The sequence below is a fragment of the Trichoplusia ni genome, chromosome 11 (genome assembly GCF_003590095.1).
Source record: "Trichoplusia ni isolate ovarian cell line Hi5 chromosome 11, tn1, whole genome shotgun sequence".
NCBI lineage: Eukaryota > Metazoa > Arthropoda > Insecta > Lepidoptera > Noctuidae > Trichoplusia > Trichoplusia ni.
In genome coordinates, this window is record NC_039488.1 from 2872355 (window position 1) to 2898605 (window position 26251).

At 35.8% G+C, this 26251-nt stretch overlaps 1 protein-coding gene across 5 annotated transcripts in view; it reads left to right on the plus strand.

The window, feature by feature from the left end:
• Positions 1-7233: 7233 nt before the first annotated feature.
• Positions 7234-26251, plus strand: part of LOC113498558 (protein alan shepard) — a 106130-nt gene continuing 87112 nt past the window's right edge. For 2 of the 5 annotated variants that reach the window (XM_026878601.1, XM_026878605.1), the window contains exon 1: positions 7234-7429. In XM_026878601.1, coding sequence (XP_026734402.1) covers positions 7373-7429 — 57 coding nt within the window. In that variant the 5' untranslated portion in view covers positions 7234-7372. The remainder of the gene's footprint in view (positions 7430-26251) is intronic. The other 3 variants (XM_026878603.1, XM_026878602.1, XM_026878604.1) reach the window with 2 other exon arrangements.

Consider the following 26251-nt stretch of genomic DNA (forward strand, 5'->3'; position numbering starts at 1 on the left):
AAGAATGATCTGTTACTCCACTACTTCCTCTCTTATTAATTTTACTTACTCCTGTAGACTTATCAGCACATCTACCAAGAAACTTTGTAATGATTGTCCCATTAAACATACGCGCTAAGTAAGTTGATACTCCACACCAAATTATTAAATAAACGTTCTATGAAGAACAAGATTTCGAATAATGTAAGCCCTATCAAAGTATGTTCAGTGGTTCTTGAGTTAAGCTAGGCAGGGGAAACTTGACGGTACATCGTGATTACTGTCTTGTCTGCGGGGGTAAGGCCTAGCGCGCGGTAATCGCGGAAGCGGTACTTACAAGGATTTGAAGGTGCTATGGTGGATTTAGATGTTCAAGTGTTTGTTAATTTGTAAGTTTCGAAAATTAAACATGATTGGCTTGGGTTAAGTTTAAGGCAGGTTGCCTTGGCAATGATTCTTAATTTGTTTGTTGTAGTTCTTTTAAAGTCTTTCGATCTTGTAAAAATCTATCCTAAATGTATTTTTATGACACAATTAACCAGTCAACTGCACTCGCTATTTGCTATAATCAATGACGCACACCAGAATTTACAAATATAGAACTATTCATTCGAAAGATAAAAACAATGCGCTGAAAAATTCCACGCACTTTTTCATTCCATCGAAATGTAGTTTTATAGAAAAACTTGCTTCGGAATTATTTTAGCGCGGCTCGCTTGTATGGGCGAGGGGAGGCGATGTGTGGAGGACTTTGTAAACATTCGAGACGAGACTATTATATTACAGGTATGAATACATTCAAAGGTCGGAACCTTTTGTACCTTTGAACGATGAGTGAGCACGATTTAAGCTTCCATCGATCTGTATTACTTTTCGATAGCACTTAAAATTAGGGAAGTTATTTATCGAGGTTTACGCGGTCTACTGCACACGGTTAAATATTAACGTGTTTGAGTATTGAATATTGAACGTAAAATGTACTTTAAATAACAAACATAAACTACTCAACGCCTACCGCATAAGTTATGTTGAGGGATACACTGAGTAAGGCAATAAATATTGTCTATGTCGAGAGGCGTTGAAAATGAAGTACTTAAAATAATTTCACTCATATATTTTACAAGGCTCAAGTTACCGAAGTTTGCGGCTCATTACCTGAGTAGTGCGACGGACCAAAAACTGGTGTATATTCAAAATTCTTGCAGATAACGAGATGAAGCGGAACGTTTACGTCTAATTTATACGGAGACAATGGGAGGTGGTCGCAATTAGTGAAATGGCCACTGAGAACAAACGCGTTTCCAACAAAAGAGTGGAGGCTTCGGCTCTGACAAGGGCCCTCTTTCATTTCTTCCAAATGAGCAAACTACAGTGACTGGTGGGGAAGATTTGTTGTTGAAGAATGAAGGGCTCGAGCGTTGTTCTTTCTGCGGTTCGGCCCGCGGCCCGCCTTCGTAAACACCACTTGACTTCTCTTGTTCTAATCAAGATTACGTCTATAAGTCGATTCATTATTTGGTCCCGCTTGTTATTTGTTTCAATACTTACTGATCTTATCGGAGTACGTATGTTGTAATGTTCGCCATTGACTTATTATTGTGTTTGTATCGACGATTCTTTATTCGTGTTATATTCATGTCTAATGAATTGTGATAAAGGCGCTCGGATTTTTCCCGTATGATACAGATATAGGCAAGTCGATTATGAATATTTATGGAACTTTTTATCTATTATTCTTCCGTTGAATGCCTTTTTGGAACCGTGCACCTAGAGTCGTTATTGTGACATTTTAAAGAGCCTGAAAAAAATTGACTAAAGTAGCTTCGTAATTTTACACACATTCGTACAAAATCAATACTTTAAATGAATTACAAAACGCAAAATAAAACAAATGACAAATTTTAATTTTCAAAACCCATAAAATAAACAAGGAATACAAACTATAACAGTAATCGTAAATCATTTAAAGTAAAAGCAATTGTAACGGTTATAAATCAGGTAAGTTAGACGTGCATACAATTTAACAAGTCCGTAAGTTAACAACACATTATTATTCCCCCCGGCTGCCAAGCGTACGGCAGATACATACCTAGGTATCTACGTATGTATACCTAGGTATAAAGTGGCCACCATGAAATTATATTAGGATTTGCTGGTTAGCCCACGTGTGCACGACGACGAAGTTTAATTGTTCCCTCCTATTGTGGTCACACCTTTACTTTTGTGTATAACATATGGCTGTTCTGTGAATTTGTAATTGTAATGTTTGAGAATAATGAAATGTTCGAAAGAGGTTATTGCCCTAAAGGTAGGAGTTACTTTGATGCAATTTTTTTCATTTTTTTGTTGGGAATTAAGGACCGTTGATGTTAACTAGTTGAGACGATATTTACTTAAGTAATGTGCCCTAATTCAAATGTTTTAATTAAATTCAATGGTAATTAAGGGTATTAACCAAACTTAGCCTAAACTGGGTTTTGAGAATTTTAAGTTTCTTCGTTAATTCTTTAGATTTCTAGCGTTTACTATTTTGTATTCATCATTGGCCTAGCCTTTTCTCTATTCAGTTTTTAATTTAAATGACAAATGTCAAAGTAAACGAAAATCCAGGATTTATCGTATTTTTAATATCTAGTTTTCGTCTGCCATGTATCTGCAACTTCCATACATCTGACAATCTGACTTACAGAACTGACAACGTGGAAATACAGATATACATTTACAGATACGGCATTGTTTTAGGTAATCTAAAACTAACCGAAGGGGGTCCTACCCTAGGGGATACCCCCTAGTTTTCTTTGTGCGAGTTTATGTGGTAACGGAATACTCGGTCCTACATGTTCTCCTGTGACAGCTACCAGTAGGTATTTTTACAATAACGTTCTGTTATGGATTTGTTGCGCAAATCAATGTTTTATTTTTCTTTTTATTTAGCCTGTTTTAGATCCGACAGCTGGGCAAAGGCCTAAGCCATTCTCTTCCAGACCTCTCTATTTTTTGCTATTTCTGGCCACTTGAGCCCCGCGCATTTCAAATCAAAGTACACATATTTTATTGTTTTACTAAGCTTCATTTAGTTCAGAAGAAAGAAGATGAATGTTAAATTCTAGATCACTGCTGTGACATTTTACATGTTAATTCGCCTTTTTAATTATCCTAAGAGAGGAGCTCGTGGCTAACCTATAACCGCATAAGTGATTCGATCACAGGTTAAGCTATGCTTGACGCGGTTGGTCTGTAGATGGGTGACCATCTTTGTCATAACGAGTTCCTCCGTGTTTCGGAAGGCACGTAAAATTGTGGGTCCCGGCTGTTATTCCTACATCTTTGACTGTCAGAAGCTTGAAAAAGTCTGACAGCCAGTCTAACCAAGGGGTATCGTGTTGCCCAGGTAACTGGGTTGAGGAGGTCAGATAGGCAGTCGCTCCTTGTAAAACACTGGTACTTAGCTGAAACCGGTTGGACTGGTAGCCGACCCCAACATAGTTGGGAAAAGGCTAGGCCAATGATGAATGAATTATCCTAAGAGAACTAGCCACAAATTAGTGAACAAGCTTTGTTATCTATGATATCTATTTGAGCTCGTTCTTTGTCTAAATGAAAAGAGTGTTTAGCTCTATCGTGGGATGTTTATTGCAATTCAAAAGTAAAGTCTGTCTTCCCTAATTGACCATTATAATTTTGTTTATATATAGTAAGTAACTAGCAGAGGGGAATATCATTTTTTTGTTATCATTTACCCTCAAACGAAGAAGAAGCATAGCTATAGTGTTGGCAATTAATCCAAAAAATTGTTTACTTACCACACATTTTATTTGGCAAATAAGTAAAAAAATAAAGCTCATAAAAGGCTAAAAGTATTACTTAATATTGTGAATAACTATTATTAATGATCTGTTATCATTGCAAACTTTTGGGTTGGGGTAACCTCTGCTCAGATCAGTTAGGGGCGTCCGTTTTATTCGAAGTATGCTTGGAATCTCCACAATGTGAGCCTCAATGGAGATTTGAGCACTTTGATACATTGACTTACCTACATATTATTGAAGAATGCTTATCATTTTGTATATAAGGTGAGGTATATGTTCAGCTTAAGCAAGTAATGCTTTGTTTAGTTAAAGAATACCGAGGGGATATTTTTGGTCTGCATTACAAGAATTAAATATATTGCACAGATATTGGCACAGACGTTAAAAAATGTATTAGATGATTGGATGATAGTGATGAGATTTATTTATAAAAGATATTAGATGAGGCTAATTCAGAGGTAAAAAATTTTCAACTTACATCTCACATCAGTTTAATTTTCGAGTCCAAAAAATTGACCCACCATGAATTGAATGAAACTAACTTACCCAATTGAATTGTGTGAACAAATGCGGGGTATAATACTTGGCTCTTATATAATTATTAACTGAGTTTTAATGCAGATATCTATCATTTCCTTATGACGGCGCATTGGAGCGTAGTACCACCGAAGAGTTAAGTTTCCGTTTGCATTGACAGACACACACACATACACTTATAGGCATAGAGTAAACTATGTCGCCGCATTGAGTACTACACAAACTGAAGCGAGGTCTTGGTTCGACTGTTAGGGATTAGCGGCCATTTTTGTGTGAAAAATAGTGTTTTTGATCATCATCCTAGCCATTTACCAACTATGATAGTGTCAGCTTCCAGATGATGCTAAGTGTCAATGTTTTACGAAGAAAGAAAAAAAAGTAAATATATACTAGGTACAAAACTTACAATTTACTCTTCGAAAATCATGGAAGACTGTAGGTATGTCTCTTATTTTGTATTTTACTCTGCAATAGCTAACATTATCCATGTCCAAAGCAATACGACTTAAGCTTAAGCTTAACACCAATAAGTACCAATAAGTAACATTTTCTAGACCTAGGTTCACTCGGAACATCGCAAAATCACTTGAGTGATCAACCAAAAACGTTACAAAAGAGGCGATCACAAAAAAAGGAAAAATGATTTTAACGGCTCTATAGCACGTTAAGGCAATATTATTTTAACATCGGTGAAAGTCAGTCGTGCGTGTAATTTAACATGATATTCATGTTAGGCTATTGAGCGGACCAGATAAGATTACACGACCCTTAAGCCTTCCCCATACTGTCGCCATAAATCCTGATTAAGGAAGAAAATGAAGTGTACTCAGTAACGATACTGTAAGAATATTTAAAAGCGATGTCATAAGTGAGAATTTGTGGAGTTTCTTTGGAGTGTAACCTATGTATTATGTTATAGTTGCAAAGACATAATCCTTATTTTAAACAATCAGTTAAATGTTTCAAAATGCCTATGTGTTAAGAAAAGGTATCAGCTACACTCTTACCAAATTTCATCGAAATCAGTCCAGCCGTTTGAGTGTGAACATGTAACAAACATACACACATGTACGAACATACTCACTCGCGTGTCGTCGTGTTTGTTATAAGTGTGTTAAATCTGATCTATGTGTCAACGAAACTATTCATTCAAATATTAAAGAGTAAAGAAATTCGTTTTTTAAATCGCTTAGCTCCCCGCTATATGCAACATGCAGCCTTGCCCGTGCACTAGTAAATGACACACTCGATGTTCTGATTGAATTGTTTACCTACACCCCGATGTTTGTGTAACTAACGTGATTCGCGTTCATTAATGTTTCACGTATGGATTTAAAGTTCGCAAGTTGATAGCGAATTTATTCAGACGCGAAGATTCTCTCTAGTTGAATTTATGAGAGAATTTAATTTTATGTTGGTTTATTTTCAGTTCATGGAGTCTGTTAGTGTTGCGAATGATTGGATGTGGAAATTAATGTGCTTGCGAGTTGATAATAAAATCTAATCATTTTCATGCGATGGATTCGACGGAGACTTTTTAGTTGTTAGTTTTATTACTGTTTGCGGTGGACTATTGTTTCTTATATAATTTATTTACCTACACACCAAAAAGAACATAATAACAGAAATTAGCAGACCCACGATAAAAAAAAGCGCGGCAGTTTCTGAATGCAATCTTAGTGCATAAAACATTTGTTAGTGCCTCTCAAAGATTATCACAGCTTCAAAGTGGGCCACATTGTCTCACGTAGGAACATTTCCCGTTATGTGATACTAAACCTATAGTAGTAAACCTTACAAACTACACCGTTAGGCATTTCAATCCATCAATCAGTCTTCAGCTCCAACGATTCACGAATGTTGATACACAGCTGACATCGTATTTGTATTCTATTACTGACAGATGAGCGCGCAAATATAGCGTGCAAATGAGAATCAAAGATTACTTTTACTATTGACTTGCTCGCACACCCAGAAGTGATTTGTCCTGTATCTTCGTATTTAGAGCGGCAGACAATCAGAAATCGAATGCCAATCACGATAAATAAAAACAGTTTCCCCTAAAGCCCTTTATCCTGAAAGTTACTCGAGTCGACACACGCGAGTAATGGCACAGTAATTCGTTTTTGATGTCTGTCGCGTAATATATGGCGTGCTAATCAAAATATATTGCCGACTCCTTTATATTGTGTCGTTGCATGCTCCCATTGTGGTACTTGGCACTTGGCATTTGACGCTTAGTGACACGTGCTGTCTCTGACGTGTTTAATAGCTTGTTCGCGACTCATATGTCTTTTTATTTCATTTGTGACGAGCGAAGTAGTACGCATATGTTGATCGATAAATTCAATCACGTATCTATATGTATACTTCAGTATTTTTATTCTGAAGATACTCGTTTAGTTTGCAAAGCTTTCAAGTCCCGTTAACACTAATAGAGCATGTTAACGCTTTTATAGAAAATTTGAAAGGGTGACCCCTTTAAGGAACTGGCGCGCACCCTAATAATTTAATTGTGCGTTCATAAATTTCATGTCAAAAAGTCTGATCGAAGTATTGAAAACAAAGTTTTCAGTACAATCGGCACGAATGATACGCAATGTTATCGATAAAAAGTTGTGTTGATGTTACATAAAAACGGTGTTTAAATACTGCCCTCATAAAAAATGTACGTATCGAAGGTGTAACTTTTAACTCAATTACAAGTTGTACTATAAATCAATCGGCGGTGGAAAATCTCGTAACCTGTGGCAGTACAGGCGCCCTACGCGCCCCTCGCCGCCACACGCCACACGCCGCGCTCCGCTCTCCGCTCTCCGCTCGCCGGCTATTTTTGCGCAGACGTAACGATTGGCGTCGGTGGCGCCACGCGGCTGAAACTAGAACCTTTTGACAGGCGGGAAAATGGCCGCGTGAACACGCGATCTGCCACGCTGAAGTCGCTACGTACGTCACACGCGAAGTTATTACTTAACGCCGGTTCATAGAATTATGTTATAGTGCTTTATCGGACTCTCTCTCGTTGATAGTTCGTGAAATCATTTGCGATGGCTCTTCACCTCGAGACTGCACTGCAGCGCAAGCTGAACTTCAAGATGACCACGGTAAGTGCATGCCGCCCGCCCGGCCGCGTATCGATCGGCGCCCTCGTGGTCCGAACATATGGTGGCCGCTACGATCTCGTAGCACCGTATAACCTACGGACTACGTCACAAGAAGCCTGCCAACGTATCCGGGCTAATTTTACGTACGAACGCTAATGATATTATGACACAATCAGCTTTTTATTATTGTATTGTAAGAGATCGCTGTATGTGCGCGTAAATAGGTAAATAAACACTTGTAGAGACACGCGCTACGCCGATGCCGGAAGTTACTACGAAATATTTTGGGTAAAAGAAAATAACGTTTAGTGAAGTCTAACAACGTAGACGTAAACAAACTTTTGGTTGAAACATAACATACGTTTTTCGTCGGGGTATATTGCATATTTACTGGGTATTCGCTGAAATGCCGGCATATCGTTTAGACCGTATTTACTAAATAGTATTTCGTGTATTTCGAAACAGATTCGGTATCAAAAAGGAGGCTTTAGTTTCGGTTCGATTTAGTAATGGATGCCGGATGTCCTGTACATAGATATGTTCCTGTATGCACCAGTCTCGCGCAGTTGTGTGGGCGTGTGTGTGTACATATATACAGCACCTATAGGTGTGCGTGCAGGCTGTAGTGTGATTTCCATATTAGGTCTCGGTTAACACAAGCGCCTACGTAGCACTGAAAGGTCATGTTGCTTGTAATTTGATTGAATGCCACAATTAAAGGTCGGAAGTTCAGCTTTAATTGGCAGTTGAACAACATGCTGTCATCTTCACATTGAAATCGCGCTGTTTTATGAACTTATATCCCACACGGTTAGGTTTTCAAGCTACACTTTTTTAATGTACACTTGTATCACATCGATTGAGTGAGGGGTAGACAGTAAGACATTTAACATTAAAAATGAATAGCCGCCTTCGTAGCTTAGTTAGCTAAGCGATGCGTTGAACCAAGAGTCGCAGGTTCAAATCCTGTTTTAGGGTTGAAATTAAAGTTTTGAAAAATTATAGTTATAAAAAAGGAATAGATAATAGAAGTTGTACAAGCCATAAGATATTACTATAAATTTTAATTACTTCTATTCACACAATATTTCATTTATAAATAAAAAACACTTTGAATCGAAACACGTCGAATGGTCCTTGAATAAGTAAATGACCTCTTTTAAAGTTCGACAATCTGATGAATGTACAGGGAAACCAGAACCACCTCTTAAAACAAGGTTGTTGCAGTTGGGGAAGCGAGATGACGCTATGCGCCGTATAGTGCTCTGTCTTACTTCCACAACTACAATAGTTTTACTCTAATATTGCTTTTTAAGAACAAAAATATACAACCGCTTTAAAAAAACTACAACAGATTTATTTATGAACAAAAATTTAGGACCAAATGACAGCTAATTTACGTTCATTTTAACTAGAATCAATAAAATCGATTCCAGTCCGAAATTCAGATTCAATTTTTTTTAAAACGGCTCCATCATAGTGCAATTTCAGAAATATTCAAGACGCTTACAAAAATACACCCAGACTCAGGACAAGGGGATCGAACCAGCGACAATTCGTACTCAGTGAGTTTGGCGTGATGACCTCAACCACTCGGCTATCCGTGTATTAAATTATTGTGAACTAACTTATAACTACCAAGAACTTTGAATTTGGTTCTTGGTAGTTCCTCTCTTCGTTCATTTAACAAACGAAAAACAGTAAATAATTTTAAAGATTAGATAAAATTATTTTCTGCAGGTAATCGGCCTCTTAAGTTCGATAGTCTAAGCCTCGCAGCCAGGACTAATTCACATCTATAATACAGGCGTGCGTCGGCAAAACCGAATAGATTTCTCAACGTAGTTCAACGGATGGGGTTCAAACTTATGACCTCTCGGTCTGTCGAAGGACAAAGCCTTTGAGGATTCAGGCATTTTCAATTAATTTGCATATCGCCCCTGTATTGAGATTAATAGGAACGAAAGAACGTTTATATCACTATACAGGGGGTTACAATCACTTTGTTAAAGTAATTGGAACTGGGAGTTAATGAGTTACCTTTTTTAAAGAATTAAAGGTAAGTTAACTTATTATTTACTAATTGAATTAAAATATCACGATGAAAACGAGTCTATTTTGTTTTTCTGTAACTTTCTTAAGTTTTGTTTATTTTATTGTTAAGGGATTCGCTATTAACTTTAATTAATTAAAAGATTATACTTCGACTAGCTGTTGCACGCAATTTCGCCTCGTTTCGAGACTTAGTTCTCTACTGCTTTGCTCCTAGGAATTAATGATAAAGTGAGGTAATTTAAAATCAAACAACAATATTATACAGATAGATCGAAGCCAGGAATCAAAACGATAATTTAGACCATTTTGTAAAACGTGCACCAATTTTTTTAGAAGAGACGCGACTTAAACATGTTTGTCAACGTTTTAGTTTAGGGTGCGATATCATTAGCGTAAAAGTAATTAGAAGAGATTCACGTCTGTGGTGGTAAAAAATGAGTATTGTTGGTTCAACTGATAATGTGAGCATAATAAGCGATTTTCTTATAATACTGCCAAAGGTTTTTGAAGTATAAGATTTGTTCTAGTTTGATTGTTATTTTTACGGGCCTGATAGTCTTTAGTTGTATTAATAATGTGAAAATATCTCAGTTGTTATGACTGTCATAACAAGTTAATTAGCTTCTATAGTAGTACTGGAATCTATTTCATATCTTGCAGATCTAACCAATAATGATGACTGCTACTATTTCTGTTAGAAACTAATTTCTGTGTCATTCCTGTCTCTAACAAATCAATAGTTAAATAACATCATTATGCCATCTATTTAGAGAAGAAGATAAATAGAATTGGCAACGTGTTGTTACGTGATATGTACTCGTACGTGTAGGTACATAATAGTTAGCAACAATAAGAAGTAGGCGCCACCGAGGGTCAGGCTGACCCCGCTCCGTATACCAGTGCCAAACTCCGGTTATAATAATTAGTATAATTACAATTGATACACAAATAAACAGTACGTTTACCACAAAGCCGTTTCGTTAAACTCTTCTCTAACAACAAACCTTTACGGACGACGGAGGTTTCATTACAAGCGGAAACTCATCAAAATGTTTTTCCTCTCTTTTTCCACTAATTTTTCTTTATGTCTGTGAGTTTACTTTTATTTGCAAAACCTCGGAAGGTGAAACAGTTTTAAATTAATCCACAGAAACATCGGGCTTATCCGCCGCGGGAAAATAGATGTAGAACATAATTAAAATCGGGAATACAACGTTATTTTTAGATATAAGATTATTATTTTTCCGTCTGTCTAAGTATTTACTCCGACTTCGGAACATCAATTCGATTACTTCGAAAGTACTTGCGTCGTATTGCGTTTTCCGTATTCTTCTCGTTGTATTTTCTTTTTTGTTGAACGAGACTGTACGGTGAAGTATAAAAGATTTTTAATATTGTATCAGCATTCTGAGGGCTCGCATGAGCTGTTTTATTGAAAGTTCTTAGTTTTACTAGCGCGTGGATGTGAAGTAAGTAAAAGTGGTGAGATGTTTTTAAAGTTATTGCACTTAGTTACGCGTGCTTCAGCACAGTGGAAATAAAATAAAAAGAGTCTTTAGCATGAATCAGAACAATTTTAAATCGGTTTATTTGCTCAGCGTGGATACTTTTCCTCGAATTTTCCGGGATAAAAAGTAGCGTATATCCTCATCCACCCAGCTATCTCCATATCAAATGCCATAAAGTCGGATCGTCGGTTTAGATGTGAGAACATTACAAACTGAGAGTTGCTTCTATCTATAGAGCTCAACTGAGGATGTGAAACTCGTGTGACATTTATGAGGTAACAATAACTGCGTTATAAATCTAAATAATTCTAATTTATCAATCTACAACACGTGCGAAGCTCGCTCGCATTGCCTAGTGACGGGAGGCTGACAAAAGACGATCTATGATCTCATTTGATCGTTGCGACGCCGACGTCGCACGCCTACATTCCGCATTTCCTTTTACACGCGAGTTCTCTCTTAAATAAAACATTAATCTCTACTAATAGGATGTTACCGTTCGCCGAGGCTTTGCGTTCAGTTTAAACGCATTACGTTTTATTACTTATCTGTAAATCCGTGCGCAGCTCGGGCGCACACGTAAAAGCGGCCAGCCATGTGGAACCGAATGGAAGGGTCGCTACAGTCCTTATACTAAATGACGCTTGCCTTAGCCTCTTTCTGAGTGAGAAATACGTTACGTTATCGAAAGGTTAGTGAAATATAAGTACCGAATATAAAAAATGCCCCATTCACTTTCTAGTAACTTGTACAGTTTGATTTATTGTAATATTTGGGGAAGTCGAAAAAATGCGTGGTTTATTACCGGTATGGTAGGATATTTTAGTAGGCGAAATCCTTAAAAAATCAGGTTGTCGTTGCGGATGATACGATAAAAGTGAGCTCACTCTTATCGTTACCTAAATCTTCATTAACGTAGATACACGGCAGTTTAATAAAACATTAACAAGATAGCTAGTTATGTGCTTTTTCCCGTATCCAATTTAATTTAATTTCCAGTCATCACAATCTACGTCTTCATTACTGCCTATCTGACATCAATTCCAACACTGATCCTGAACACCAACACATCCTCACAGTTCAAGCAGTCACAAGTGGTTTTAAAAGAACCATCACGTCTTGATATCCTTATCTGATAACAGTCTCGATATTCGCAAGCAGCTGACATTGACTTAGCGTTACGATGTAACCTTCCAGTGTCAAGATAAATCCCTATTCTAATGTTCATTATCACTATGTCATTGCCTGTTGCGTTCGGGTATTATCGATTCATTTTTAATAATATCTGAAAGTGCACGAGGGTCAACGATCCCGTCTCACATTGATATTTCTTGTTCCTACGTTTTTGAACTTTTTTGTTAAACTAAAAATGATAGATTTACTATTAGATCGTACCATTTTCATTGAAATTAAACCGTGAGTGGCTGAATACCGTAAATATGTGTGTTGAGGACAAGCGCTTGTATGATCCACGAATGCTTGTACTGAGGCTGGGTATTTTTGCGCATGTGACTTGAATGTTTGTTAAACCCTCCGCGACATAAGGATAAAATTGCTTAATACGGGAGTCGTTTTTTTTCAAATACAATAAGCGACATTTTGAATATTGTTGACTTTATTTTCACCGAAAAATGTCTTAGAAAAATAATTGTTAATCTAAAAGTAAAGTAAGTAAAGGCTTTTAGCATGTTAAGTAGAGTACAGATGTACACATGAATACCAAAGCATTTTTATCAATCGTATTGCCACAACAAAAGGAACCAACACACATAAATCACTTGTACCTTCCCTTATAAAACCTTGCTTCGGATTGAAAAGATTTCCCTTTCATAACGGTGTTCGTTCACCCACACAAGTTCCAAAACTTTTGAATACCATCGAAGAAAAGTATTTTTGTTTAGCCATCTTAATGGCTGGAGTTATTTTTAATATTGTGCTGAAAGTGGATTCACTTTGTCAATTTCTGTATTATAATATAAACCACAGCGAGCGTCACCTTGTACCCACGTATTTTCATTTCAGGATTCAAAGCTCTTGTAAAAATAGATACAAATTTAACTTGGTTTGTTTGGTGGAGTTTGATCAAAGGTACGAAGGAGGAAGAATGGAAATACAATATCAGGGAGCGCGATGTTTAGCAGGAGTCGTGACGTCACAGTTCGGCGGTGCTCTTCTGTGGAAGCCGATTAGTTCGTTTGCAAGTGTCTCGACTGCAGTACTTAGCCATTTGTTTGTTGTTCTTAATGAGCACAGCCAGCCAAGTTTGGGCTGTTTTCGCCTCAATTAAGACTAAAAACATGACCGAGTGTTGTCGCTGGTTTGTTCACTTGACGTTTGTTAGGACGCTCTTTCGAGCCCTCGAGAATTAAATTAAATATGTATTGCGTCGTCTGTTATGTATTTTTATACCGTAATGTAAATACATTATTCAGGGTTGCTGTTAAGCTGACTCTATTGAAATTCTTATGAGATCTTTATTTAAAGGTCTTGTACTTGCAAAACTAATGATATCGTTGAATACAATATGAATTATTAGCGTCGAGAATTTAAAAATGTTAATGTATGGTATATGGGGCCTTTTCCTTTTAATTAGGTTATTTAAAATATTAACTCGCTGATTATGATAATCTAAATACTGATAGAACAACATTCCTCAATACTTTAAAGATGACACATTTAAGATAATGAAACACTATTTTGAAATATCAAATCAACAGGAAGGGTTTAAGGAGAGGAATGCTAAATTAAACATAGTATTGTTTGCACAGAAAAACTGCGTTAATAAATTATCAGTGAGATAAAAATATGTCATTGACATCGATACTACGACACTTAAAGGTTTCATACAAACATTGGATAAAAAACTCGCAATGTGGCTGATCCATCAAACTGGTTATCAAGAGAGATGGCAACAACAGTTCGAAACACAAACATAACAATCACGTGTCATTCTATTTTTGTAAATTATAAAACTGCAACTCCTCACACCGTTCTAGGTTTGAAAATAACTTCTCCATTCAATTATTTATCTTTTGAATTCGAAAATCGAACTTACTCGTATTCTTAACGGCCAGTTATACTCAAGCTCGAATAAGTTCAATAATGGATCTAGTCTACAGCTGCTTATTTAAGTTTCTGCTATAAATTAGAAGTTTATAATTCAGTTAAATGATTTAAATTTGATTCTAGGCTGTGAGTTCCAAGTGTCCGATCATGAGGTCTTTGCCCCTTTACACGTGCGAATAGCAGCCACACCCGCTAACGGTAGTTACCGCTCATAATTCCACATCTTTCGTATGGCTAGTAAAAGTAGAAATACCATGGTGGGATCAATCAACCACAAAACGTGAGTAAATAGAGACAGTCGGAACACCTAGACCAATTAGGCAGATTGGCGGGAGGGGATAGCGAATAAACGTACGTGAGGAACATGAGTTACATCACTAAGCTTGCAATAAGGTACGCTAAAGGTTACAAATGTATTATTTACTTTGGACTTTAAGCTCTTCGGCACAGATTTGTTTTTGCTTTGACCGTAGGTAGGTATAGATATTGTTGCGAAAAAATTGTACTCTGGTATTTGCCATTCAGGCCATCACATCAAATAAAAGAAAAGAAAACTCTTTTTTTTTGAAATAGTAGTATGCCCCTTGTCTTCTGTTTAATATTTGCTTACTGTTTCCTATCCTACCAGGTACAGTTATATTTTGCGTCTGACTCACAAACCGCAAGAATTTGCCACTAGAGATACACCGTCTGCGTTAACGTCTTTTATGATATTGTAACACAGTAATATGTACTTTGAACCTAAACCAAGAATTTAAAGGACGGATTAAAATAATTAAATCTAGACGATTAGCATTTTAATGATACATTTAGTTAATTGCTTCTGATGGAGTCGATTAAATCGTTTTTAATCTTTATTAGTTGGACTCTATGACTTGATTAAAAATGTCTTAGTGAAAGCAATAGTAAGCGTTTTTCATCATATTTATTTCTATTTGACTGGCATGTTGGTGTAGAGGCTAGTGACACTGACTGCTAGACCATACCGGTCGTTGGTCGTTGGTTCAATACCTACTCAGGAGATATGTTTGTGTGACGAGCAAGATCATTTGTAAAAGGTTTGGTTGATATTTATTTGCAATATTTAAATATGTTTTTCAGACCTCTAGCAGTAGCCTTGCTTAGTTTGAATCTAGATGGCATTGTGAGAAAGTTGTGGAATATTCTATATAATGTACAAAATCGATGCACCTAAATCGAAATATGATCACATTAATATAGTGAATTCTGTCAAGACTTCACGAGCGATGTCTCCAAGTTCACGCGTCTCGACATATTCAAGTGACTTTATAATTGTAAAAAAGCTAAAAAGTAAACATGATTTTCGTTTCCCATTTAAAGAGCAAACACGCTTGTTTGTTGACGTTCTCCCTCCATGATCACACACATAAACAGGCTTTACAGTAAAACAAGCCATTACTATATCGTATTTAATAATATTTGTATGCTTTACTTGAAGCAAATTATGAAAAAATATATCTTGAGATGAAAATAGATTGCCTCAGATTCATTCTTGGTATAAAACTATCAGGTGTCTACAATCAAGTTTAAAAGCAAAATTGCAGCTGCTGAAGCGAGATAGCACTAAGTTTTGTAGAGCGACGTCTCTGTCTTACAACCGTACCGGTCTGTCTTGAACGGGTAGTGGTGGATCGCCAGAGCTTACTGAAGTAGTTCTGCAAAGAAAATTGTGAAGTCTGGAAAAAATGGCTTTTATCTTGTACCGATTAGTGTAATCTCTGTTCCGAGTTAAATATTGTATGTTGTTGATAAAACGAAGACTTTCATACTGATAAATAAGTTATAATGTTGGTTTAGACTTTTGTTTTAGTCGAACATCCAGAAGAAATACGTTAGGTGTTAAAATATTTTGGAATAGACCACATACAGGTTGTTATTTACTTTTGCAGTATAACAATACATTTAGAAAGATTTATGCGAGTATAAAAGAGAATATATTCTCAATAACGATGTCCTATTTTTACTATTGACTGCGCGGCAGCCAGCCCTTTTGTGACTCTGCATTTTAAATTCATAGTGAGGTCGTTAAAGAACTTGTTGTAGAGAAACTAAACAACTTTATAAAAGTCAAATGTTTATTGACGCCTGTGATTTATTGTGACGACTCAGATGTAACATTTAATGCGCCTGACTGAACATATTGCTCACTGTTGCAGCAAAGTGAATATCAAAATGTTAAGGGAATCTGTTGCTAGTTGCTACTTACGAACAAAATACAACTGAAATTATCTTAGTGTTATTTGTCAAAGACTAGGCACTTTAGAGTGATTATGACAAGCCTAAATCTATTTAGACTGTCAATTAGATACAAGGAAAATGTCAAGGACGTATTTTTTCGTTTTAGAAAATGAATAACTAAGTAGATGGAGAATAAAAGTTTTAGAAGTGGGAAGCCAATTGCGTCACGATTTTCATTGGAATTATACCTGTGACGTCAGGCGATATTCCAAATCAATGTTTCGTTCTGGCGCGGCGTCGGGAGATTTCGATGACGTAAAAGAAAAAAAAGAATACTTCGAAACTTTTTTTAATAAGAAAATCTGAAGTTCTGACGCTTATTCCGATGATTCTTTGACCTTATTTATTTTTACTAATCGCTGCGATAAATTACTATCTACAAAAGAATGACGGACATTTGACCAATGCATAACCATAAAGCGTAAATGTTTGTCCAACAAATGCAACAATATATTTACCTAGATGGCGCTAGCTTTTCTGTCTACCTTTCGAACGCCAATGTAAACGCAGGGGTCGAGGTCTATTTTAATGTCTAGACATATAGCACAGTACATAAGTAAAGTGGAGACGTCTGAGCTGATCTCACAGGCTTAGACAGGGAAATGCTCGCTGAAAGTTTCAGCTATTTCTTTATTTACAAATCTCTACAAAGCATCGCTATGACGGATTTAGTGTTTGTATGTACTGTATTGTAGGTTTATTTGACTGCGTCGGGCACCGGTCCGGAAATATTTGATTGCCGTTGTTCGGTATATGGAAAAAAGATTTTATATATGCGCATCAGTAGACGCTTTGATATTGATATGTCCATGTAAAACTACAAAAAAAAGTGTTTTGTTTCAATTACGATTCTTTAACCTATTGGGCAGTAAAGTCTCTGATTGCCGTCTGTATATTAAAAAGTTATATTTTTCCGAACTCTAACGCTTATAAGATCGCTTCAATGGATTGAAAAGAAGAATCAACGGAACGTCACTTTAAAAGTAATGTCATTTCTCTACATTTGAAGTTTTGTATTGATCGTAAATATATCTCTGAAGCAACATTGTCAAGCCTATCAAACAAAAAATCAGGTAACAATATTTTCTTCTTATAAATAGTTGTTGAAGTCAAACAAAATACAAAGAACACACATTAATAACTTCGATTACCTTTAACGCGAGGTTCACCGCACTATTTCGAAACAACAGCACCGATAACACACGCAAGTACAGATGGGATACGTGAAAAACAAATGTATTAAAATTCGCCTATAAATAGCATTATTAAAATCCGATCGTGGCCGGCTGTTGAACTGCGGGGCGCCACGGGGAGGCGCGTCCGTGATAATTGACTATTATAATGTACCGACACTCATAATCAGTGTTTTGCATAAAGGGTTCAGCGCTCATATGAGTAAATGTCACTGCACTACGTTTGTTGAGGCTGGTGACAAGTTCACTGTCTAATGTTTCGAATCTTGAAATATAGTATTTGATTAAAAAAAGGTTTAAAACAATTGCCAGTTTTTTGTTAATCGTACTCAAAATTTTCAACCTCTCAAAAAGGAGGTTCTCCATTAGTCGGTTTTTCTTTTTCGATACTCTCGAAATAGCTGTTTATTTTGATTCCATAAAATATTCATCAAGTTTTGCTCAGTAGTTTTTGTTTGGTATCGAAATATTGCAAATTAAAAAAAGAATACATTTTTCGATCTGGTGTTTGAGTAGTTATTTTCTCATTTACATAAACTCAAGCTATCCTTAAAATACGGCAAATGTCTGTTTAAAGTTAAACATATTGTACCTTTAACTTGTATACCTATAGAGAAATAAGCAACTCAAATTATTAAAGAAAATTGCAAGAATACTCTTGAGAAATATAACAGAGAATTGAGTTTTCTAATACAGAGGCAGATATACTATACCTAGATAAACCAAGTAAAGAACTGTTTTTAGGATATTTTGAAGGACAAATTCTACTTACCATACAATTTAACATACAATATTATATGTTTATAGCATGTCTATCTCATAGGTAAACAGAATATATTTCTAAGGGATATACAAAACATGAAATTAAATCTAAGCTTCGTCTTTGAGTGTTCTAAAAATGCTGAAAAAGGAAAATGTTAACTCTCTAAGCCTAAAAGGAGAGCCATAAACGATTTAGCTTACTCCCGGATTTATGTCGATCTGAGGGAAGCGCAGTAAAGTATTGCGTAGTTTTACTAACATTTTGTAGGCACGCAAGAGGAAGGTATATCTGAAGGTAGAAACGTTTTAACGTAAATAAAAGCAAAAAGTACAGTGATTAAGTTTGTCATTGAAAATCTTTTCCTTAAATACCTCAAATTGTTATTCTAACTGTACTGTTACCTATCTTAAAGGACAGCGCTCTTTATCCACTACTGGCTTAAAAAATATAAATAACATTTAAATGACTACGAAATGAATGATTATTTACTAATCATTTGAGGATATTAGTACCCAGAGTTATATTAAAAAATGCAAAGAGCAAAAGGCTATGCTATAAAACTAAGAGAAAAAATCCAACCATATTTGAAATACTCATACGGCTAGAACTCTGCGTTCTATAATAAAATACCTCTCACACAATTCCAACGTTCATAATGAACACTAAAATCGATGTTAATACTGTAATCATATTAACGTATTGTTTACACAACAACTATAGATAGATATGTGTGTATGGTCAATGAACAGGAGGCGATGATTGCGCATGTAAACACAACACACCGACGTACATACATAAATATATGTACGTATAGGGCACCTATTATAGAATTCACAGTCGCACGTGTTTACATCGTGTCTGTATTCCAATGTGTCATTTATATCTAAGTAGATAAATATATCAGGCGTGTACACTTGTATAGGTATGAACATTGAGCGATACGTCCAATAACATGGCACACGCCGCCACAAAACATCTGTTCAATTCTTATACGCAGTTCCTGACGTAATTTTAATTAAAAGTTAATGACATCATGACGCGCGCGATTTTGATGAATCATAAAAAATGTATCTGACATTCTCAAACACGGCTAAATGATTCCTCTGACAACAATCTTCGCTTAAGGTCGTTGCGCTCCAGACCTGCAACTTGCCTTTATTTATCTCTCCCGTAATGAAACTAGGATCAGTTTCCAGCCCTGTCTGGTTTATAAATCAATATTTGTAATACAGGGCTTCGCGCGGAACCTGAGCACGGAGAGAATTTTCACTTATTCTGTTTGCTTCGAGAGTTCCTAGACGGCGTCGGGGGCAAGAATGTCGAATTATTTTTCTTTATCCATTTCAAATTCTCGCAAAAGATGTGCGCAAACTGAACAAGGTATTACATTGGCGTTTTGTCAAAACTATTTCTAGATAGATACAACAGTAAATACTTTTCTGAATGTTGATTGTCGGCTGAAGACTTATAATTACAATTTGTGGCGGAACAGGCGCTTTAATTTCCATAATAAACAGTATAATGTAATCGGATTAAAAGTTTGAGCTCTGATGATTGGAACAAATTACAGTACAAATTGTAAATAAACGCTTAAAAAGGTTTGGAACACAAACCATTGTGAAAAGTTTGTTGAGATTACTTAGAAGTGTTGGAGTTGGTTCAAGACTTGATCTTTGTCTGCGTAGCTCAGTTTTATACGAGTGTAAATTGTTTACTCATTTAAAGGTTCGTTTGGTCTGAGAGAAACAGAGCACAGTGCTCGCATCGCACGTGCATCTTAGTGCGTTGCCTTTGTGTTCTATGTCAGTAGATGGACGATGAATCAAGTATTGTTTGCTCTTCATATTAGTTCCGTTATGAGATGAAATTCCCAAGTACGTTAAACTAAAACTATGATCTATCTTATTTGAATTAACAGTATCTTTTCGTACTTACTCTTTAGGAGGTAAAGTCTATTTTAGGAAAAGAATAATTTGGCTTTCTTTAGGAACGAGAGAGAACACGCCATTATGTACATAAGTAGGCATTAGCTCAAATGAAGGCCGTTTCTTATGACGTCAATGCCCAGTGGTCTCATTGAAAATATATATTAGAGCTGGGAGATTCGCAATTCAATGCGGAGAGAATGCAGCCGTATCCACAATGGTTTGCCCTTAACCTTTGCAGTGCGTGGGTGGCTCTGGGGACCGGTGGAGGGGGGGGGGGGGGTGAACCACGCTCGCGGCACTGTTTAAACTAACGAGATCTCTTTTAATACTCCATCCATTGTTTGTTCCATTGCACAGTTTAAGTCTTCCGTCATAGGCACGACCTATACCTATATATAGTGGGTACATATACACATATTACATCGGGTGGGAGTCCTTAATACAAATCATGAACAATACATTTCTAGTACTATAGTTTCAGTCCTATTGTTGGCGACGCAATCCCTAATCGGAGGGAAGCGCTGTTTAAATGAACTAGCATATAGGTACTTGTAGAGAGACAATGTGATGACATGAACTAGAGCTAGACATAGCCTTCTTCTTCTGTGCGTGGTTGATCAACAATTTGAAAAGGAGTTTAAGCCGTAGGCCTCTGCTGCTGTTTAACGCACCCTTTAATCTCAGGTGTGCTGATTTCCTCTAATTGTTTTCCTTCATTTTGGCATTGTTGGTTAGCAGGTTATTTTGTACATGAATTCTAAAAAACATTAGTGCGGACTGGGTTACGAATCTACGTCCTTTGATTTACTCTGAAGTAGACATGACCTAGCCAAACCATATTCAGCCAATTTGAGAATACTCCGGATAAAAATTTAATATCTATAGCATTTAAATAACTATTTCTTGGAAGAAAACCAGAGTAATCTTCCCAAAATAAAAAAAATACAATAGCTTTCCACACAAAATGTCATCAACTAATCTTCTTGAGAGAAAACCTTTTTTTTGCATTGAGCATTGCTTTCTTAGAAAAACTTGTTCAAATCCATCTCGTAAAATAAGGCAGAGGTTTTTTAACCGCGTTTTATGAGTTGAAAAAGGTAATACGAAATCGCTATCATATTATATAACCAGGAGTATCTTCATCGCATTGGTTTCATACAAATGCAAATATTATCTAAATAAAATCTGTTGAACGTGAATTTTGGTATTTTCTACAAATCCTTTTGCCTATAACTGTGTTTAATATTTGCGAAGCTGTATTTATTAAGCTTACCACGTTTATATTCGTGTAACAGAAATGGCATAAACAGATCTGTTACGCGGACATCTCAAAACCATGTCAACCACAATTATTATTTCAGTGAACAATGCGTTGTGCCAACGTTATTACATTAAACATTATAAATCCAAACCTAATATTATTGTTCGTTTGGTACTTTATTGCGAGATCAATTTTGGCACTGTGTCTTTCTAGATACATTTAAAAAGATTCAAATATTACAAACGTTCTAAAAAAACTCAAGACGAAAGGCCATTTTTTTAACATTTACGCCCCTATACATTTAAACTTCAGATCAGTTTAAATGATCTCTCCAAAGGTTAAATAATCTCTGTGAAGTTTTAATATAATATTTAACTAATTCAACAATTTGTCAGTGCCATTTTCGGCCACGTCTTTACCAAACTTGGGACGGGACTTAACTTTTTTTTTGGGGATAACCAGTGCTACCCATGTCAACCAACTTATGCGACCCGTAAAAGGTTTCAGTAATTTTCTTACGGAAAAAAACATTAATTACAAAAGTTTAAATGCGTCGTTGTTTGATACAATGCTACTTTGGTGAAAGTTTACTTTTAGACTTCGTTTGTGTAGCAGTTTCTTTTTCGATTTAAATTGAGTATCATTTTCATTCTATCTTAAATGTATTTTAATTTTTAAGTAATAGTACAGTGAAACCAAATGCTTGCCGAAACTAAAAAAAACATCAATCAAATAGAAAAAAGATTTTCTTTTCAAATATCAAGTTTAAAAATGTAACGAACATACGAAAAAATAAAGGCGGCAGGTACAGACAGAATATGAATTTCTACACAACTTACGCTTGGCCAGCCTTTTTATGTGTTCAGTGTATATAGTTGTGGCGGGTCGTGAACTGCCAGACAGTGAGGTGGCAACGGGCAGCCAGGGGTGTTCCCCTACCGACGTAGGTACCGACGACTTTGATTGGCTTTTTGTGCATCCCTTATTGTACCGCCGACATCAAAAGTCGACGACAAAAGTCATAGCCGAAGGTAATTAAAAAAGTAGTTTTTGAATTTGGATCTTTTTTATTTTTATTTTAAATCATGAATTTAGTTTTTGTATCTTTTGAATTTAGAATACCTTTTGTTTTTGATAGCTGTATTCTCTGTTATTTATTAGGAACTTAAATTACTTTATTATTAACACTGTTGGGTGGTATAAGTAGGTATTTACGATTGGAAAGGAAAACTCCACGTAAATAGAACAGGCTATGAAAATAAAAAGCTAAATTTAACACCCACAGCTAATAATAAATTTCGCTATAAAATAAATATAAAAGGAAACTGCGTAATGAAATAAAAGCGATTACGATACTTGTATCTGTATTATTTTATTTGTTTCTTCCCGAAATTAGTTAAACTCGTGCAATATAATTTTATACGGTCGTTACGTGTCGTACACCCACTGTGTTACGACATGGCTGCTTTTGTTTGACACACACATTTGACAAGGTTTATATTTTGATAAATGTGTTTACCGAGCGATGGCGCGCTCTCTTCTTCCCATATAAAACTCCCTACTACTTATATTCGCGAAGCATTTTGTTGAGCTGATTCGATAAACTGTGCGGTAAGGGAGGAATAATCGAATTAAATGAGCTAAAAGCCTTTTTTCTCGACTTGGAATAAAGAAACAAACAAGAGTGAAAACTGTGTAAATATAGGACATCACTTTTCTAAGAAACGTTCTCATAACTAAAGATACTAAACTATGCACAGCAAAATTAAAAATATATCTTTCGAAAGGTTTGACGTCAGTTAAATTTTTCAATAGAATTTTAATATCTACGCAATTGAAATCTTCGTTTTAATAGTGAAGCAAAAAAAAGGGCGCTTAGGCTCCAATCTTCCTTCAGTGAAGCATTGATTGCACCCCTACCACAGCTTTGTAGTCGAATAAAAAGTCGCTTGGTAAAATGCCAGCGCGATGAAAAGAATAGCTTCGGTATAGAGAAATATTATAGACGGTAAGGTTTATGTACCCTGTTTTGTGTATAAATCTACAGTTTCCTGAGACGAAATTTTTCTGATCTTAATAATCTATTGTATTTGCTAAAACCAAGGATATTCGATGAAATGAAAAAAAGGATCAGAATTCGATTAAAATACTTTTATTTCGACGTCGAAACTGCCACAAAAATTCTACTGTTATGTAATTAATGCCTTAACGTCTAAGCGTATGATTTTTATCTTCTTTACAAAAACTGAACATGGCTTTGTCACTGTCTGAAACCCAGGAACGTCTGTGTTAAGGATTAAAAATTCAGGATATTGTAATAAACGTAATTAACAGTCTCGAAAAACAAATGAGGATCGTTAAAATGGTATGATTCATTTTAAGCACTTGTGTAGTAAGAGTTAATGTTATTATTTTATACAATTGATAATTAAACTAAATTCTATGCATTAAAATACACAATTTTCCCTAAGATGGCATTAGCCTATTTTGAAAAACCTTCCATACAAATTTTAAATCATAATATATAATATAGTCTATGCAAACATGTCGTATATATGATTATATCGTCATCGTATAGTATTCGAATATATGATATTACAATAGTGTGCGTGTACTTATATTCGTTGTAACTTGGAAGGACGATCGCCTGGCGTCTGTCCGTGCGACCCAGCGCGGGTCAAGGATCCGACTCCCGACGGCTCGTGTAAACGGCACTTATTCATTATAATCATCCTGTTGCATTTGCAATAACCATATTATTATAGTAGTATGTGAGCTGTGTGTTATTTGTAGACGTGTATAGATAAATGGTGAAATAGTAAAACGAATTTCTTCGATTAAAGTACGTTGATGAAGAATCAACTGGGAAAGTCATTTGTCCAAATTTAAAACTGAATTTTACCTCATAGACAACATCAATATATTTTAATAAGTTAGGAATAACTCATTTTAAAATTATCCTTTAAAATTTCCTTCCCTATAAAAACGCATTATTATACTTATCACAGCCTAAATATGTATTAATACACTATCAATTCGTAATTGGACTTATTGTCATATTAAGATTTAAAACTAGAGTTATCATCGCCTTATTGTATATCCGATATGCATATACGAAGCGTCGCCTAGAGCTCATTAAACTCTACACATGGCATTCGTACATTTATTTACATAATAAAACCAATAAAGAGAGCGATTTATCCAGCCCACGTCTACCCACTGCCAAGGAGACTTTTAAATAAGGAATGAAAAAAGAAAACGGCAGAAAAAGAAAAAAATAGTGTGAAATTAGGGCTGTCTTATGCATGTGTAAGCATAAAACTGGCTGAATGTTACGATTATGCAATTTATATAGAAAAAAAGTGAATGGTTGTGCGTCAGTGTGCTAGGGTTGTCAGTACAATGGGAACTCGATACACTGATAAGTTGCGCCCACGTAATGCCCCACGTATCTGTGCCGTGTTGTATCTATTCCCGTTCTATCTCGATTATCGTTACGCACCTCACTTGAAACAGATAAAAGTAAACTGTGCTATTATTATTTAATGTTAAATCGATACGTAAAGGCCTACAAAGAAAACTTGTAACCCGGTACCTACGAGCAGCTAATAGTGATGTTTTTTTTGCATATGAAAGATGATTTTATGTTAAGGTTCTTTTAAATATCTAGCTCTTAACAAAACCGTAGAATACATAAGTATTCGTGCCTTGTTCAAAGGTGTTAACGCTGTTTATATTTGTAAAACGTATAAATAATGTGTGTTTAGTATGATCAATGTGATCCAAGTTGGCAAACACTTGTAACTCAAAAAAAACGACGAGTTTAAGAAGAAAAACATACTTGATTCTCAAAAAAGAAATTTATAAGAACACTTCGATTTACTTTGAAGTTTGTTTGAAAATAATCTTTTCCCCAATCTTCGTAATGAGAAACTCTATATCTCACGTTTACTTTGGTAATAAGTCTTTATTTAAAGTCGATGACATTGAACAAACAGTTTAGAAGAAATTAATTGAAACTAGATATTTTGGAATAACTATTTAATTTAGGCAGATTAGTTAGTACTTAAATGGACCTAATGCATTGATTTAATTGTACTTAAGTATTTAGTTGTACATTTCAGCAAAGAGTTTGTAAGTTTCGATGTTATTGTGTGTAACTGACTTGTGTGAAGCCAAAACGAGTGCCGACCTCGCCGCGATATGACCTCGTGCTAAGGGCGCCGACTGGCTCCGAACCTAGACGGACGTGCTCGATGACTGCGTTAGAATAAAACCTCCATTCAATACTTACTTACAATATAAATATAAAAAAAATAATGGTCATCGTCTACAGTTTTCTAGCTGTTTATTATTTTGGGAGTACGCAAGTAGTCAAGCAAATAAAAATGAGACTTCAACTGACTTTTACACTCTTTCACAAAATATAGCAGCGGGCGGCAGAGGACTCAGACAAAAATGAAAAAAAGAAGGAGGAGAAAAAAAGACGGACTTAGTCACAAATCCAGAATTCGATCTTTGTAGGTACTCCAAATACGAAATGAATGAATTCACTAAGTACACTGTTTCTGACACAGACATCATTAACTGATTTTATAAACATATTAGCATTAATTTCTGCTCTGATATGCGGAGAGGCTGTTAGCATAAAGAAACTCATATCAAGGTTAAAGAACTGAAGGTCTACCATTTCGTCTTAAAGTCGTCTATTACAGATGTGGAAGCGAGATAGAGAGCTATTTATGGCTATAGCTGCATCTCTCCTCCACAATTGGAACAGTATCACTTG